The sequence below is a fragment of the Rhodnius prolixus genome, unplaced genomic scaffold, assembly GCF_049639745.1.
Source record: "Rhodnius prolixus isolate KJV_2025 unplaced genomic scaffold, Rpr scaffold_1, whole genome shotgun sequence".
Classification (NCBI taxonomy): Eukaryota; Metazoa; Arthropoda; class Insecta; order Hemiptera; family Reduviidae; genus Rhodnius; species Rhodnius prolixus.
The window spans coordinates 44747967-44763542 of NW_027411581.1; the positions used below are offsets into that span (position 1 = coordinate 44747967).

Genomic DNA, 15576 nt, shown 5'->3' on the forward strand with positions numbered 1-15576 from the left:
GCTATAACTGTGTAGGAGCTAGAATACACAATTTGGTACTCCTGTAAATACTTTGTACTAAGAAAAAAAAAGTTAGTCCTTCATTCCTCAGAAGATAGGGTTGAAAATATAATATTTAACCTTACCAAAAATATCAAATAAAATGTAAAGAAATTATTGTTAACTGACAGTTAAGATCTCTCTGTGTCATGCAAGCGTGAAGAGAGTGACCACTGTAGTAGTTATGAGGAGCTCTTTACTTTTTTATTCTCTTTTTATACGAGAGAATTATAAAAAAAAGGAAATAATAAAAAAAAGCACTTGATGGTTGACATAAAGAAGAAGAAATCGAAAGACATCCGAACCAAACAAAACGAAGAGCTACTTTAAGAAGAGAGCCGGCCAGTAGGGGGCACCAAAAATTTAAAGAGGATGCAAGAGGTAAGGGGAGATGCAGAAAAAGGCTATTCAAAAAATTTGGTTTAGAATTACAATGTTAGGAGTAAATAGAATTATATTATATTTCAAATAGAAGAACGATAAAAAAAAATAGTTGAGGTAAGATCAAAATACTTGTGTATTTTATGCAGATTGGCTTCACTAATGATGTGCAAAAAATCTCCGAAAAACAGGACACTCTAACTTGAAAAAAAAGAGGACATTGCGAAATAGTGAAATCAACAATTAGTGACAAAGAGTTTGCAGAATGCAGGACAGAAAGAAGACGTAGAGATTTGATTGTTAGTACTTAGCAGGCGTTGGAGGAGTTTTCAAAATTTTTAATTTTGTATGTTCCTTTCAGTATGCCGCAGAAAAAGAATTAATTACGACTTCTTTCAGGAGGTGAATGTCTTCAGATTAATGAAGTTTAACTTGAAAACAACAGACATGCAGAAAATAACTATTTTGAACAGAACACATTTTATCTGATTGGGGACTAACGAAGTACATGGCAAGAAAAAACCATAGAAACCAAACGAAAATATCATTCCGAGATGAGACAGAAAGAAAAGCAGTAAACTAAATCTAAACTGAATACTTAAAAGGCTGTTTGTCGATGGAAACGAATCTCTTCGATAAAAATTACGGCCTGCATTGAAAAAATATTTAACGCTTCATAAATACACTTCTAGCAGTACCATCCCTCTACTAAAAAAGTTGGATCAAACAGAAAGTATTTATCTGTTGAATTAAAAATAAATTATTTTTCTATATTTTTTACGAGTCTGATTTATAACGAATGGCAAGTTCAGAACTTCAATGAGAAAGTTATTAAAATAATTTTATTAAAAAAAACATGCTTTCATGTCTCTAAGAAAAAGATAAATCTTATCATGTGAAATTTGAAATCACACCCGTTTACTAATGAAATAGTGTTGGAAAAAAAACTTGTTAGAATAATTGATTTATTCTGTGATTTCTGCTCTGAGAAGGATATTTAAAAAAGTGTAATATTTCTTTGATTTTCTAGTTTAATTATTGGTATTTTATTGTGATTGTTTTATACGCAGTGAACTTTAAATTGTAGTGTTTTTTACACCTCAAAATGAGGTAGTTTTTCACCATATGAATATAATGAGAACATTAAAAGAATAACGTATTTAAAATAATAGTGTTTTATTAAAAAAAATTAATACGAATACAAGAGAAAATAAATAAATTGTATTTAAAATAATGCATGCCGAAGAATAGGCATCTGAATTCGAACCCAGGATTTCGATGAAGGAATTCTTGTGCACTACACATACTTACTACTACGCTAATTCCTTCCTTTTATCTTCAATTTCATATTTAAAAATATGTATATATATTTCTTTTACCATAAGAAAAATATTGTAACAACTTTCAAGCAATGCATTTTATTCTTCATTCAAGTGTACTAACTAATTCTAGTGTAATAACTGATTCATCAAACAAAGGTGTGGCAGAAAAGTAATTGTTTATAAAAATATATTATGGTTAAATCAGTTGACTTATATTTTCTACTTATGAGGATTGTCAATTGCTCTTCCGGATAATAAGACTTACTATAAAAATTGGGTTCTGAAACTTTTAAAACTAAATTATTATAATCTTTAGTTTTGAAAAACGGCACATAATAAGAGTAACTTTTTCTCTCACTGATAATGCAGTTCATTGAAAAAGAGAAAAATTCAATATAAACATTTTATTATACTGCTTTAATTTCTTTTGATAGGTGTCAGCAGTGTTTTCACGTCGGCACTAAGTTGATAAGCGAATGCTTCAAAAGAAAATTTCTCTTTAAATCTCTCACAACCTTCCCTACCCATCTTGTTTGCTATATTTTTATCCAATATAAATCTTGACATAGCGTTTGAAAATTCTTCTACATCGAAATGGCATAAAAGTCCAGTGCTTTCATTGATGATGGTTTCCGTGGGGCCTCCACTATTACAAGCAATTACAGGCTTTGCACAATACATAGCTTCCAATGGAACAATACCAAAATGTTCGTTGGGTGGAGTGTATATCAAGCAATTACATCTTTTTAAGAGTTTAATTTTATCGATATCTGACGGAGATCTTAAAAATAAGACTTTTTCCTCTAAGTGAAATGTGGAAACGAGATTGTTTAGTTCAACAAAATACTCTAAATTTTCTTGCACTCTTGGATCATATCCTCCTGCTACTACTAAAATAATTTTGTCCCATTCATCTGTCGTTAATCGCTTCTTCAAGCGAGCTAAGGCATTTATTGCTAATTCAATATGTTTCTTTCTCTCATACCTATTAATAGAAATGAATAGAAATTTATCACTGCTTAATTTTGAAGGCAACAAATCTTCAAATCCTATTACGTTATCAAATGATTTTGTATTAATAGATGGGTAAAGAACAGTAGGTTCCTTTCGTGAAGATGTAAACGTGGCAATATACACTTCCTTCGTAAACTCGCTGTTAACGTACACTTTATCAGCACTGCAAATAGTTTTTTCTTCCAGCCAATTTAAAGGTAATCTGTATATCTGCTTAAAAAAACCTCCTTTTTTAGAAAGCAACTGATCTGGAAAATGACAATAGTACACTACATTCTTAACGTTCAAGTGTAGAATTGGAATGCACACAGATATTAAATCACAAAAAACTAAATCTGGTTTTTCAAAAAATATTATATAAAAAGCACAATAAATCATCTTTAAATAAGCGCATAAAGCAAAAAATCGTCCCAATATATTCCTTGGAATCCACTTGCCAACAACTGTTACTTTTAGATCACCGTTTTTGGTTTCTTCAAAACAGTGATCTCTATTATGATACGAAGTAACGAAACTAACATTATATCCTTCTCCTTTTAATGCCATAGCTGCATCTACTACTAATCTCTCAGCACCTCCAACACCAAGATCTGGATGCAGAAATACAATATTCTTGGATGACATGATAGCGTTAGTCTAAGGTATAACAAAATAAATCTTACTGTCAAGTACTGCACGTGCACACATAAGAAAATAGTGAAGTTATTACACGAGAACTTGTTTAATGTCAGATATTTCAATTGTATTTAAAATTATAACGCACTAGCCTGACACACATTGCACATTACAAATGCATGTAGCTAATTTATACGTAGCCCGATAACCTTAAGAAGGTTGTTGTGAAATATTGTTAATCGATTTTAAAATTCGAGAAGTAGTCAAGGTTTATTTGTAAAGCTATTAAGATCTTTCTTTTGATTAACCAAAGATTTCAGCTAGGAATTCAAATCACTTTCAATTTAATAACGTTTTAGATAGTATTAATTGAATGAGATAGTCCCGCTATTTTTTTTTAACTCATTTTCGCAATCCTTTCGATTTACATTAACGGTTTCGATGGGTTATGTAGATGCAAATTGCTCCATTTCTGCATTTGTATGATGTTTGGTTTTGTAAGTAACCTAATGTTACCTTCAGAGTTAATGCCTGTTAAAAGTGTTAAAATTCTTATTTTTGAAGTAACATGCGCTCAGGGAAATTAATTGATATCAGCAGATCATCAGTAAGTATCACAATGAAATTATTACTTCTTTTTAGAGCTTAAAACTACTTCAGAAAGAATAGCTGCCATCTATCTACTCCATTTTTTTGTTAATGCTAAAAAGCATTTTCTAATCAAAGAAGAGACAAAGAATATCAGTCATTAAATACCATTAAAATAAAGTTTGTATGTTATTTAATATTTTAAAGTGGTACTCATGGAAAATCTTATTTTGTAATCTTATTAAAAGGTTCGAATAATACAAGCTATTGATCTAAAATTTCAATCACCCGAAAATTAGCAAATGCAATGCTTCAAGAATTTGATTTCAATCAAATTATCCAAATGAATTTGATTTACTGTATTTTTTTTTTACTGTTTAAGTATAGAGTGGCTAACAAAAATTTGGCCCCTGTGCTGTTCACTCATTGCAGTTATTGTGTTGCCATACCGTGGGCTATCAGTTGTGGAATATCTACAAATATTGGACTTGCTGTATTATGGCGTTTTTCAGGGACTTCTGTGCCAACTTATTTCTTTTGTGGGCAGATAAAGTTTCTTTTAGCCAGATTATATTTTAAAGAAAATTGGAAAATAAAATAAAACTTGATTCTCTTTTAAAGCTAGCAGTACTATCTACAAATACATGAACTTACATTTTTAAGTCGTTTTTCTTAGGCACCTTTCTTCTTATGCGCCCAACTATTTCTTCTGTTTATAGGGGAAAGGTTTCATTTAGCTAGATTGTCATTTAAAACTACGATCGATCTATTATCGTTGGTTTATGATGCCAAAAATTTTAATATCTACAAAGTGTGTTCGCAAATTTTTGGGTCTTTTAGAAAATTTGGATTTAGTTAGAACTTGAATTCCTAAAATATACCCAAAAATAAAGGAAATTAATTTCTGACAAATCAGAAAGAAAGTTAGTTCATATCCGTTATCAAATAAAATAGGATCTGTTTTCTTCCTGCACTTCCTGAAGGTATCAACCTCTATCAACAGGTTTATTTACAAATACTGGAAAATTTGTATCTGGCTACATGATGAGCTACTATCATTCGTTATGAAAAATATCTTATTTTTTTTCAATAGTTCAAATAGTCAGGCACGTGTTGTCCTCATAAGCGTCTGTTAAGGAAAGTTACTTGAGATTTGACGGACAGTTTCCTCTAAGGAGCTTTGGCACTGACGATGTGCAAATAAACTCCGCAAAATTGGAGGGCACTCTAACTCTATTTTTAAGAAAATAGTTAAGGAAGACATAAAATTAATGTTTATTTATGAAAAAATGTAATTTAGATGGGAAGCATTTTTAATTCGGTAATAGAATTTTTAAGATTTCATTTTAAAATATGTTTTTTTGACTTAATGTTAAAATTTCATTTAATGGAAATGAGCACTAGGCTTAGACAATTATTAAATCAGTTAAATTTACTGAAATGAACATATTTTGTTTAAAGTTGGCTTTTTTTTTTAGTAAAAGGTTTGATACGAACTCTTACTTATGTAGTGAAATTTAATTCCTTAAACCCTAATTTTAGATAAAATCTCCGGTTTTGCTCAAATGTTCTAGATTTGCTACATGGCGAAAGAAAATTCTTGAAGCAATTTTCCAGAAGTGTTATGTTGCTGAGATTTTCAACTTCAATTTATCCATCGTGTTTGGAAATCACCTTTTATGTGTTAGTATGGATATGGATTTATTTAAGAAGTCTTTAAAGAGTAAAAAATTAAGTGAGATTGGTAATATTAAAAATGAATAAATTTGTTAAAAGAAATTAATAGAAAAAGTAACATTGGACTTTATTTTCTTCACTATCTTGTTTCCAAATCCAATTTTTTTCTGTTAGCTCGTAAATCTTGTTTTTATTGCCATTAACTTTGGCTTTTTATTAGGGTTTAGTAATTTTTTAAAGTATCAATTATTAATTATTAACTTAGACTACCATCCAATCTGAATAATACCTAGCTTGAACGTATAGAAGTGTCTCAAACTGCTATCTTCTCCAGCATCATAATAGTTCGCCTCTTCTACCGCCTTAGAGGTGTGATACTCCCTTCTTCTTGTAATTCTTTCTCCACCTCCCCTCTGCCAAAGCTCTCCTGCCGTTCCACTCAATTTCTCTTTTCTCGCACGCCTCCTTCCCTCCTTTCCACCTGCATCGCAGACTACCTCTTCTCCTCCGACGTTCCACTTGTGCATTATTTGGCACTCTCCATCCGTTGAATGTGCCCGAACCAGCGTGGCCTTTTCTGTTCTAATTTTCTACTAAATATGCATTAAAGCTGGTTCTTATTGTAGCGTTACGAATCTTTTCGCTTCTGGTCTTTCTCTCTACCTTCTCAAATACCTTATCTCAGTTGCCTGTATTTTACTGTTCTGTACCTTAGACATTGTCCAGTCACCGATGAGTATGTGAATATGGGGAGAAATGTCGACCTACAGACCGACAGCTTCGTATTCTTTGAAACTTTTCTGCTACTGAGGAAGCCCTTCCTGACCATGCTAAAAAGCCCTACCTACGGTACCCGGTGTTTTCTTAATCTCCTCATCTGCACACCCATTCTCACTTAGATGCGCTCCTAGGTACTTAAATTTAGTGAGTGCTAACTTCACGTAACTTTGGCCCGTTGCTATCATTACGAGTCTAATATAATGGGATGGGAAATATATTCCTAAATATGTGTAGTTGGTAATAAGGTTACAAGTTTCTGGATGTTATTTATGGTTAGGTTTTGCTAGTCGCATTTTGAGAAGAGTTGTGCGTGGTTGGTTGAGACTCAGTTTTTCTTATTTCGGTGAGTTTGTTGATACTAACTAGTGCTTTTATAGATAGTTCAAATAGAGAATAAATTTTTCTTTCTAAGTAGAAATTTATGTTTTCTATTTGCCAATTCTTAACATGTTCTGTTATATTTCCAACATGATGTATAAAGTGAGACAAGTAACGCAGAAAATTCTAGCATTAAAAAGTTTTAATTTTATTGATTTGTGGAAGTGATATGATAGACCGAATTTCTTAATAACACAGTGTATAGTTCGTACTAAGTAATTGTTAGGAATCTCTGATGACGACGAGTCAATTTCTTTACAAGTTTAATTAGAAGAAAAAATAATTCTTGAAATGATTACTTCATTTATCCTAAATATTAGTTTTACTAATATGGAGAAAAATGATAGAATTGTATGTTTTGTTTAAACAAGTAATTAAAGTAGTTATCACTGTAATAATTTATTTTATAATTATTAATTTAGTTATAATTTCTTTATTTAATTCTTTACTGATTGAATTGTAAAAATTTCAGGCATTAAGCTTTATTAATTTTATAATAAATCACTTGTATATGTCAAGTAATTTCTGATATCGAACGTACAATTATTAAATATAGATTGCTCATTGTAATTTTATAATTTAAATTCTTTTGGATGTTTTAAATCCTGTGAATAAATTTTATTTCATTGTACTTAATTTTTTCCTCTTAAGCTACTTTTTTTTAAAAGTTATTTTCCAATGAGAATTAATTTTCTAAAATGTGTTACCTTCTACCGTTATTGAATAGAATCCAACAAAATATATTGGAGAAAATGTTAAGAGTAAACTTTTAAATTCAGAGATTATATAATGCTAGAAAATCCTTGTATTATTATAAGTAGCAAATTTTTAACTGTATGTTCTGTTGAGTACCACTTTAAATATTTATATAATTGAGATATTAGTTATTTTAAGATGTCTCAAAACCCATTATGTTTTGGATTTGGAGTGTTTTTTATTTAATAAAGTATACATTACTCTACTATTTTCTATAAACTGGGACCCTACAGTGAACCTGAAGCTGCATTGTTTTTATTTTAAAAAATATCAAATCTCAGATATTGAAAAGTGGAGGATTTTAATATATTTGAATTGACATAAAAAATATAATTATTACTATCATACTCTTTATACGGATGGAAAATATATTTTCTTCAGTAAAAAATCATCATGTGACAGTTCAACAAGTGGGTCAGTCAGAAGTTTAGTGTGTGACCGTGGGAGAATTTAGTTGATTTTTTTTTTTTAAGTCAAATTTTCTTCTCCAAACTGATAAATCAAGTTCTGATTTGAATAAATGAAAATCTAAAACCAATCTTTTTGAAAAACAGTTCATCGATAATTGTTTGATGTTCCGAATCCATTGTTGACCCTATCAGGTTTTAATTTGCTTACTTTACATTTCTTTTAGGTTTTACAAAGAATTTATATTAAAGATAAAACCTTATAATTTCATTCTTTCAATTGTAAATTCGGGAAATCGCGTGCTACTTCTTTAATTTGGATAGCTGTTACAATATAATTAAAATTAAAGACCACTTTTTAACTTCGTTTTATTATTTTTTAATTTTCCAAAAATCGATTAATTAAATATAAACAACTAAGTTTTGTTTTAGCTTATAAGCTTAAAGGCAGAACTTTCTCGAAAGCAGGAGGAAATACAGAAAGTAAAAGAGCAAGCATCTTATACTAAATTACCACCTAAACCTAAAAAAGAAATTAAGGCCAATCCTGGTGTAGATCAAAGAAATGAGAAAGATATCGCATTAACGGAGGAGGAAGTTGATTTGTTAAAAAAATCAAGGTGAATGATTTAGTGTTATTTGTATTTTTTTTTTTTAAATTAATTTTCTGACTAGTTTTTTCATGTTAAATTTTTATTTTATAAACATCAACAGAGAAGTCCTTGAAATTAAAGCTTCAATTTATGATAAATATCAGAAAGGAGAATTGGTTTCCAAAGATGGAAAATCACATTATTTGGTGGATTTTGGACGAAAAACATCCGAACTTTCGTCACCTGTACAAGCAGATGTTGAAGTACCGACAACTGTTTTTGCTGATACTCATAATGAAACTGCACAAAAGACTACAGATGCGTCAGATGATCCCGTGGAAGATTTTGATTTAGAAGATGAAGAATGGTAAGAATCAGACTTCTGTAAGACATAAAGTTTACCTTTAATCGTGATTTTTAACATCATAGTTTTTGGATTCCATTTTACAGTAGTTTCTTTGACTTAAATATTTCTCTCGATTTGGCCTGTTTTCTTGCTAATCTTCTAAAATGGCATAACTAATCCAGCTCTACTCTACACTATCCTGCCATACTTCTTCTTCTTTCTACTCGGGCGCCACGTTAGCCGAGCGGTTAGAGGCGAAACCTGCGAAGCTTATATGTATTGTGGTACTGGGTTCGATTCCCGGTCTTTAGGCCTTGGATTTTATTTTAATGGTTAATAAAAGAAATTTACAGTAAAGTATGTTTGCTAGTCGCCTCCGTCCACGACACCTAATTGGTAGATGGACGTTAAGCCCCGCCTAAAAAATTGGCGATTACTTTACTTTACTTTACTTACTTTCTACTCGCTAATTGTAAACATCCTTTGTGACTTTCCCTGTCATATTCTGATTAAATGTTCATAAACTAAGGCCTTTTTTGTACCCAATAGTTTTTTTTTTACTTTCTAACCTTTACTTTCCGTCGTAGTACGCATATTTTTTTGTATTTTTAGTCAACAAGTACATTATGGGACGGAAACTTAGTTGAAGTCCAATTCTCTACACCAAACTGATTAATCAAATTTAGAGGATGGATGGACAGGGATTCAAAAAATATGTGACGATAGAATCAGTGATATTATCCAGCCCTGCGATAATCAAATTTTCAATAGTTGCATATCAATGTTTACGTTCGTTACCCTTTCTTTCCTGGAAGTTCTGTTGCCTATTTTGTTTTTTTAGGCTCTCCTTTAAGGGCCCTATTCCCCTCTTCGTTCGTTATATGGTGAGCCCAATACTTAACGTTAAGTTAGAAATTAAGGAAGACATTAATTGGTATTGATTATTAATGTATAAATAGTAAGTATAATTATTTTAAAACATCTTGTTTATAAGTTACATCTTTACATAAATTGAAAAAATTGGCGAGAGTTGTCATATACAACTTCCTTCAGTTGTTGTTAAGAAAACGAATTAGGAAGACAATATTGTGAAAAGGAACGTATTATGATTAAAAAAAAAAAACTAAAAAGGTCAAATTAAATTTTGATAATTGCAAACATTAATATAAATAGAATTTGTTGATCATGATTAATATTTAAAAGCGGTTTGTTTGAGGATTACTGACAAAAAAAAAATATACAAATATAGTAATAATAAAAGGGACAGAAGTATACATCCTGGGAGTGAGAGACATTCTAACTGGCACAGCCTTTTGCAAATTGTCATAACTAGAGTCATTTCGAAGTAGGCATTTTGAACACATGGTATTTGTGTTCACTTGAAATTTGAGAAAGTTTTTCCTTCCTACGGCTGCATTCTGAAAGAGGCTACAGGTTGCCTAAGCAAACTCTGGGCAGAAATAGTACAGTTTCAGATACGATATAATATGGTTAAGGTAAATGCTTCTAGCTAAGCACGGAAACCCCTCTTCGTAATATTTGAAACTATTTGTTGGTTAAAGTCTTGACAAAATAAGCTCGAATTGAGTGTGAATCCAAGAACGTTGTTTTGTACTAACTTTATCAGATCTAGATGGACAACGATTCTTCTAAAAGCTAAGATTTTAGTAAAAGTAAGCATTGCTGACTAAAGGGTTCTAAGAAGCTGAATGCAGTAGTTCTTGTAGTTATTGTAGGGAAAGCTGCAATAACTGGAATGGTCTGCAGTGCTACTGTATAGATGGTTTACAGACCAAGGTAGATTCTTGGCGTTAGCGGAATGTGCTCTTTCAGGATCTTAAAATTTCTAATGTACTTAGGAACTTTAACAGAATATTAGATTGAAAGTGGCCTCTGATTGCACAGTCACGGTAGTAAACCAAGTAAATTAAGATTGAAGTTAAATATAATTATATTTAACAAATATGATTGATGGACAAAAAGAAGATACGCTTTTGGCAGCATTGTGGGAATATCGAGTTAATTGATTCTGGTCAAAGTATCTGTTTATTTAATTTATTTTTTTTTCAATTTAAGACGCGACAACATCTGAGGTTATTTGCTTCCGGAGCTTTTTTTTAGAGCACTGTCTCCCTCCGGACAATGTACTCTCGAAATCCCTTCCCTCAGAATTTCAGAGATAATTTTTAAGTAGAGTTATTTATCTAAGCAAAAGTACCATATTTTCAAATGAATTTCTTGAGTTAGAAAAATGAAACCATTGATAAAAATGCACTGATGTTACTGACCCTTTAAATTTGCATTAAGGCAGTAGAGAACTCCCGACTGCTGGTTAAAGAAGTAAAAGTCGTTAGTCGATTTTATTCAGGAGTCACTGAATTCCGAAGCAGGTTTATTAATTAAATATTTATTTGCTGTTCAGTTCCAAATACCAACCTAAGTTGCATCTACCCAGCAAACTGAGTAACTAATATTTCTCCAACTTATAATTTTATTTTATTTATTTTTTTTAAGGATTGAATATGTGGATTGCTTGGGAAGAACAAGAACGTGCCATCGTTCAGATTTAACATTGATGAAAGATCGTGATAAAAGCCTAGCAGTACAGCTGAATGTGGAAAAGAATGAATTGAAACAAACTGCAGAAAATAACAAAGAAAGCGTCGATTTAACTGTGGAAAAGGAATTATTATCAAGAGATATGCATTTGGAAGAAATGAGGCAAAAATGGGAAGAACAAGAAAAGAATCTCGCAAGCAAGCAAGACATTCATTACGAAGATGTGCTTTTTGATGGTAAGTTACTTAGTTATTATTTTAAATTTTTTTTGTTATTGCGCTTATTTTATTATTATTACTTCCCATAATTTAAGAAATGCAGGGCTAAATAATAACGCGGGAGTGATTTGGTATGTTACCATATTTTGTCAATTATTCACTTTTTTTTTCAAATTATTGTATATTGATTTCTAAGTCCAATTTCTCCAATTTGCGAAGTTTGGTGAAATATTCAATTCATTTTTTTACATTACATATTTCAGGCTTTTCTTTGGAAGGGGGGAGGGGTTGCTTTATTTTAGTTGTATTAAATGTACGCAGCAGCTTTGTTTATACTTTTGCAGTGTCCGGATAATAATGTGAAATTAAAGAGGAAGTTGTAAACCATGAAGTAACTTTAAACAATTTAAACAAACTTATGAAAACAATGGATTAAATTAGTGAATATTTCCAAAAAAAATAATAATATAAATACGTTGAATAATTTACTTCTCACTAATAAACAAAAATATATCTCACAAACTTATTAGAAGGAGCGGCTAAATATGGGCCAAATTTAAAATGAACAAATATTTTTGGCAAATATTTTCTTTCTTAGGGACGCTCTTCACTGATACAATGAAAAAGAAGATATAGTTCAATAGTTTTGGGTCTACTCAGAAGGACTGACCATGCTAGACTCGTACGTTATCATATTCTTCTAGCTTTGTAGACTTTCTACCGCCTAGTAATTCTTTTACTATCTAAAACTGCACAATTTTTTAAAATTCCAAATACTTGGTAACTATGCTTCTTTTTTCTTTATATTACGTTCAACCTCTCCTTATAACCTTATGTATTTCTTAATATTTGTGGGGTTTCTAATTCCCAATGTATCTAATTCTCCTAATAACCTAATCACTTTTAATGATAAAAATAAATTTCATTAATAGTAAATAGCCTACGTTATGAGTGTTAGGAGGTTTAAATGAAAATGCGCGTTTTACCTTCAGGTACATATATTATTGTTTTTCAACACTAACAAAAAATCTGTTCGATATATGTATTATCATTATCAAATACAATACAAACAATAAAATAATTACGTTTTACTATAAATGTGTACCAAAATTGCGTAACTCATTTACCCGTGTGGGATTAAGTAATATCAACAATTAATACTTCTTATTAAGTCAATTATTATTAGTAATATCATCTTTATGATCACATTGCATAAATATCTAGTATCATGCTCTTTATTATATTCTTTTATAGCAAACCTTGACAGAAAATCCGTTATGAGTTAGTAATTTTCAGGGTAGGTTGGTGACTTTTAACCAATTTTTTGGTTTCATTGATTGTTAGATGCTCGGAAGAGGTTCTGGAATTTGTCTTTACTGCTTAGTTTACCACTTGTAAGAATTATTTTAAATTGATTCCAAAAACTTGCCTAATTAACGCACATTTCATTGAATATCTGAAAATTTAATCCATAAATTTTACTGCATTATTTTCACTTACCTCGACAGCCATTATTAGTGTGTGGTATATTCAAGTACTTTCTAACTTTTGCAAATTGTAAACAAATATAATAACTCTCTTTATTGTTAAAATATTATTATTTCTCATTCGTACCACAGCCATGCGATCAGATTAGATTCTTCATTAGTCTGAATATTTTTTCGTCTTATGTTGGATTAAGTTAAATGTTGATCTCACTTTTTTTTTATTCTTTTATGAATACCTGTCTGAAATTATACCTAAAATTTTTCAAACTTCTTCTTCTTAGAAATAAACAGAAATATAGAAATTAAGACAAGTAGTTCGTTTCCCTCTTATAATAATTTATTGTTATAATGAATCAGGTGCCACAACAGCCTAGCGGTTAGGGACGCGCCATAAAGCTTAATGTATTGTGATACTATCCCTGGATTTAATTATTAATATTAAGTTTTTAGTAGATTATGTTAGCTCAACGCCTCCGTCCACATCACCCATTGGATAGTGATCAAATTACCTTTAGAATATCTAATGAATATTTTAGCACAATATGGTTTTGTTTTAATAAATGAAATAATAACTAGGTAGTAAATACAATACCTTCCTCCTCTCATAGGTGAATGTCTCAGGAAAGTATCTGGCTAAGAAGTTGTCTCGTGACACACCGCAACGGTTCTTCCATCTTCCAGGTTGGTTTTATAAGAGAGTTCACCTCACTTCTTTTCTATGATCCCTAGGTAGTAACCATCAGCAACTTCTTTTGCCACTCAAAACTCTTCCTCTCCGAATGATTACTTCCTCATGTATATGTCTCGGTTAGGTTTCTGTATAATTACTGCCTGTTCTACTATTCTCTCAACGTCCGGCTTATTTATCCAATGTGGATTATTTCTTTTCAGCATTTGTCTATGTATGGGGATGCGAACGCAATAGGCTTCTCAAAGTCCTCAATTTATGTACAAGCGCCGTACCATTCAAGATGTTACTTGCGTCCGTAGTTAATATTAATATCAAGCCTGGATCTTAATATGCAAGCGTATCCAAGCTGGCAAGAGTGGACTTTAGGGTTTCAATTAAGTTACCGTGAGATGTTGTTTACTTCCAGGGTACGTTCTTTTGTTTTTAGCAAGCACTTTTTTCGTAGATTTTTTTTTATAAAAAGGTACGATATTATTACTTTCCTAAAAATGAGCGTAATTGATAAACATTTTCAGGTAAAGGCTGTTCTGAATGGCAGTTGGTTGGAAGTGAATGGCTCTAATCAAATCCTTTGCTTCCTAAAAGATCTGTAGAGGTTCCATGAGTTGACAGTATTTATCCTTTTAAGGTGAAAACGTACTTTTACAAAAACGTAAATGGTTATAGTGTATGTGTGTTGGGGGGAGGAGAGTGAGTTAAAGGGCCTTACTGTCGGTATGTGCGTTGAGGAGCCAGCGTGAGTTTTTTCATGTTTTTGGTTTGATCACTCTAATAGATCTAATAAATACCTCATACGCTTTCTGAAACAGTTACGTTGTACTTACGTATTTTTCTGATTATAAAATAAATGTTGATACTTTCCAGTTACCTAGAAAGAAGAGAGGGTGATAAAGGGGATCATCTTATTAATTTATTTTATAATCGTCATGACAAATTAATAACAAATAAATAATATTTTATATTACTATAACAAAAAAAGTCATTCACTGAACAGTTTTAATTTTACCGTCAATAATTACTTTTTATAGAATGATTGTGAGGTATGACTAGTACTTTAAATTTTATTTTGTTTAATATTTTTGAAATATTAAAAAACTTATTTTGTACTCATGAAATATGCGGTAAAAAAAAAATGAATAATTTTTTTAAACTTTTCTACAGATATTGATAAATTCTGAAAGTAATAACCGTAAATCTGTACATTTATCCAATGTTCATTATAATTGGAATGTATTGTCTTCTACAATATAAAATAATCATTTTGCTACACTAACTGCACAAATTAATAAATTGTGTTAAATTATGTTAAAGGCTAAAACAAAATGTAACTGAAAGACTTGGATTAGATGCTAATCATTCTTTTGTTATGACCTATACTAGTTGGAAATACATTAATACATTGATTTCTGTTTATGTTATCTGTTTTTGTTTGATTCAGATTATTATAAAATTTTAATCCTGATATTGTTAATTTAAGACACTTAAATTAAAAGGTTATTGTTTGTAATTCATAATGAACCAAAAATTTTATAACATTAAAATCGGATTTTCCAGAAAAGATGTTTGGTGTAAATCCAGATTAAATTTTTACAAATTAAAAGTCAGGTTTGAATAAACCCAAGGTTTGATAAATAACAGCTGTTCTCAAATGTTTTTAGTGTGAAAGCGGTTTATGCTATTTCTACTTAGTTTTACAACTATCAATAAATCTGCAATCAACATATA

General features: G+C 30.6%; 2 protein-coding genes across 2 annotated transcripts in view; one reads left to right on the forward strand and one right to left on the reverse strand.

Annotated features, from left to right (window-relative positions):
- Positions 1 to 1577: 1577 nt before the first annotated feature.
- On the reverse strand, positions 1578 to 3571 carry Alg2 (alpha-1,3/1,6-mannosyltransferase Alg2). Its single transcript, XM_074140552.1, has one exon. The coding sequence runs from the start codon at positions 3378 to 3380 to the stop codon at positions 2160 to 2162; it is 1221 nt and encodes a 406-aa protein (XP_073996653.1). The 5' UTR covers positions 3381 to 3571; the 3' UTR covers positions 1578 to 2159.
- Positions 3572 to 3818: 247 nt separating this feature from the next.
- LOC141460497 (coiled-coil domain-containing protein 174) overlaps positions 3819 to 15576 on the forward strand; it is a 117538-nt gene continuing 105780 nt past the window's right edge. Inside the window, exons 1-4 of the mRNA XM_074140542.1 lie at positions 3819 to 3978; positions 8390 to 8577; positions 8672 to 8917; positions 11411 to 11691. Of these exons, the coding sequence (XP_073996643.1) occupies positions 3940 to 3978; positions 8390 to 8577; positions 8672 to 8917; positions 11411 to 11691 (754 nt within the window). The 5' untranslated portion in view covers positions 3819 to 3939. The remainder of the gene's footprint in view (positions 3979 to 8389; positions 8578 to 8671; positions 8918 to 11410; positions 11692 to 15576) is intronic.

Coding starts and splice junctions, on each gene's coding strand:
- Alg2 (XM_074140552.1), bottom strand. CDS start 3,380: ATGTCATCCAAGAATATTGTATTTCTGCATCCAGATCTTGGTGTTGGA.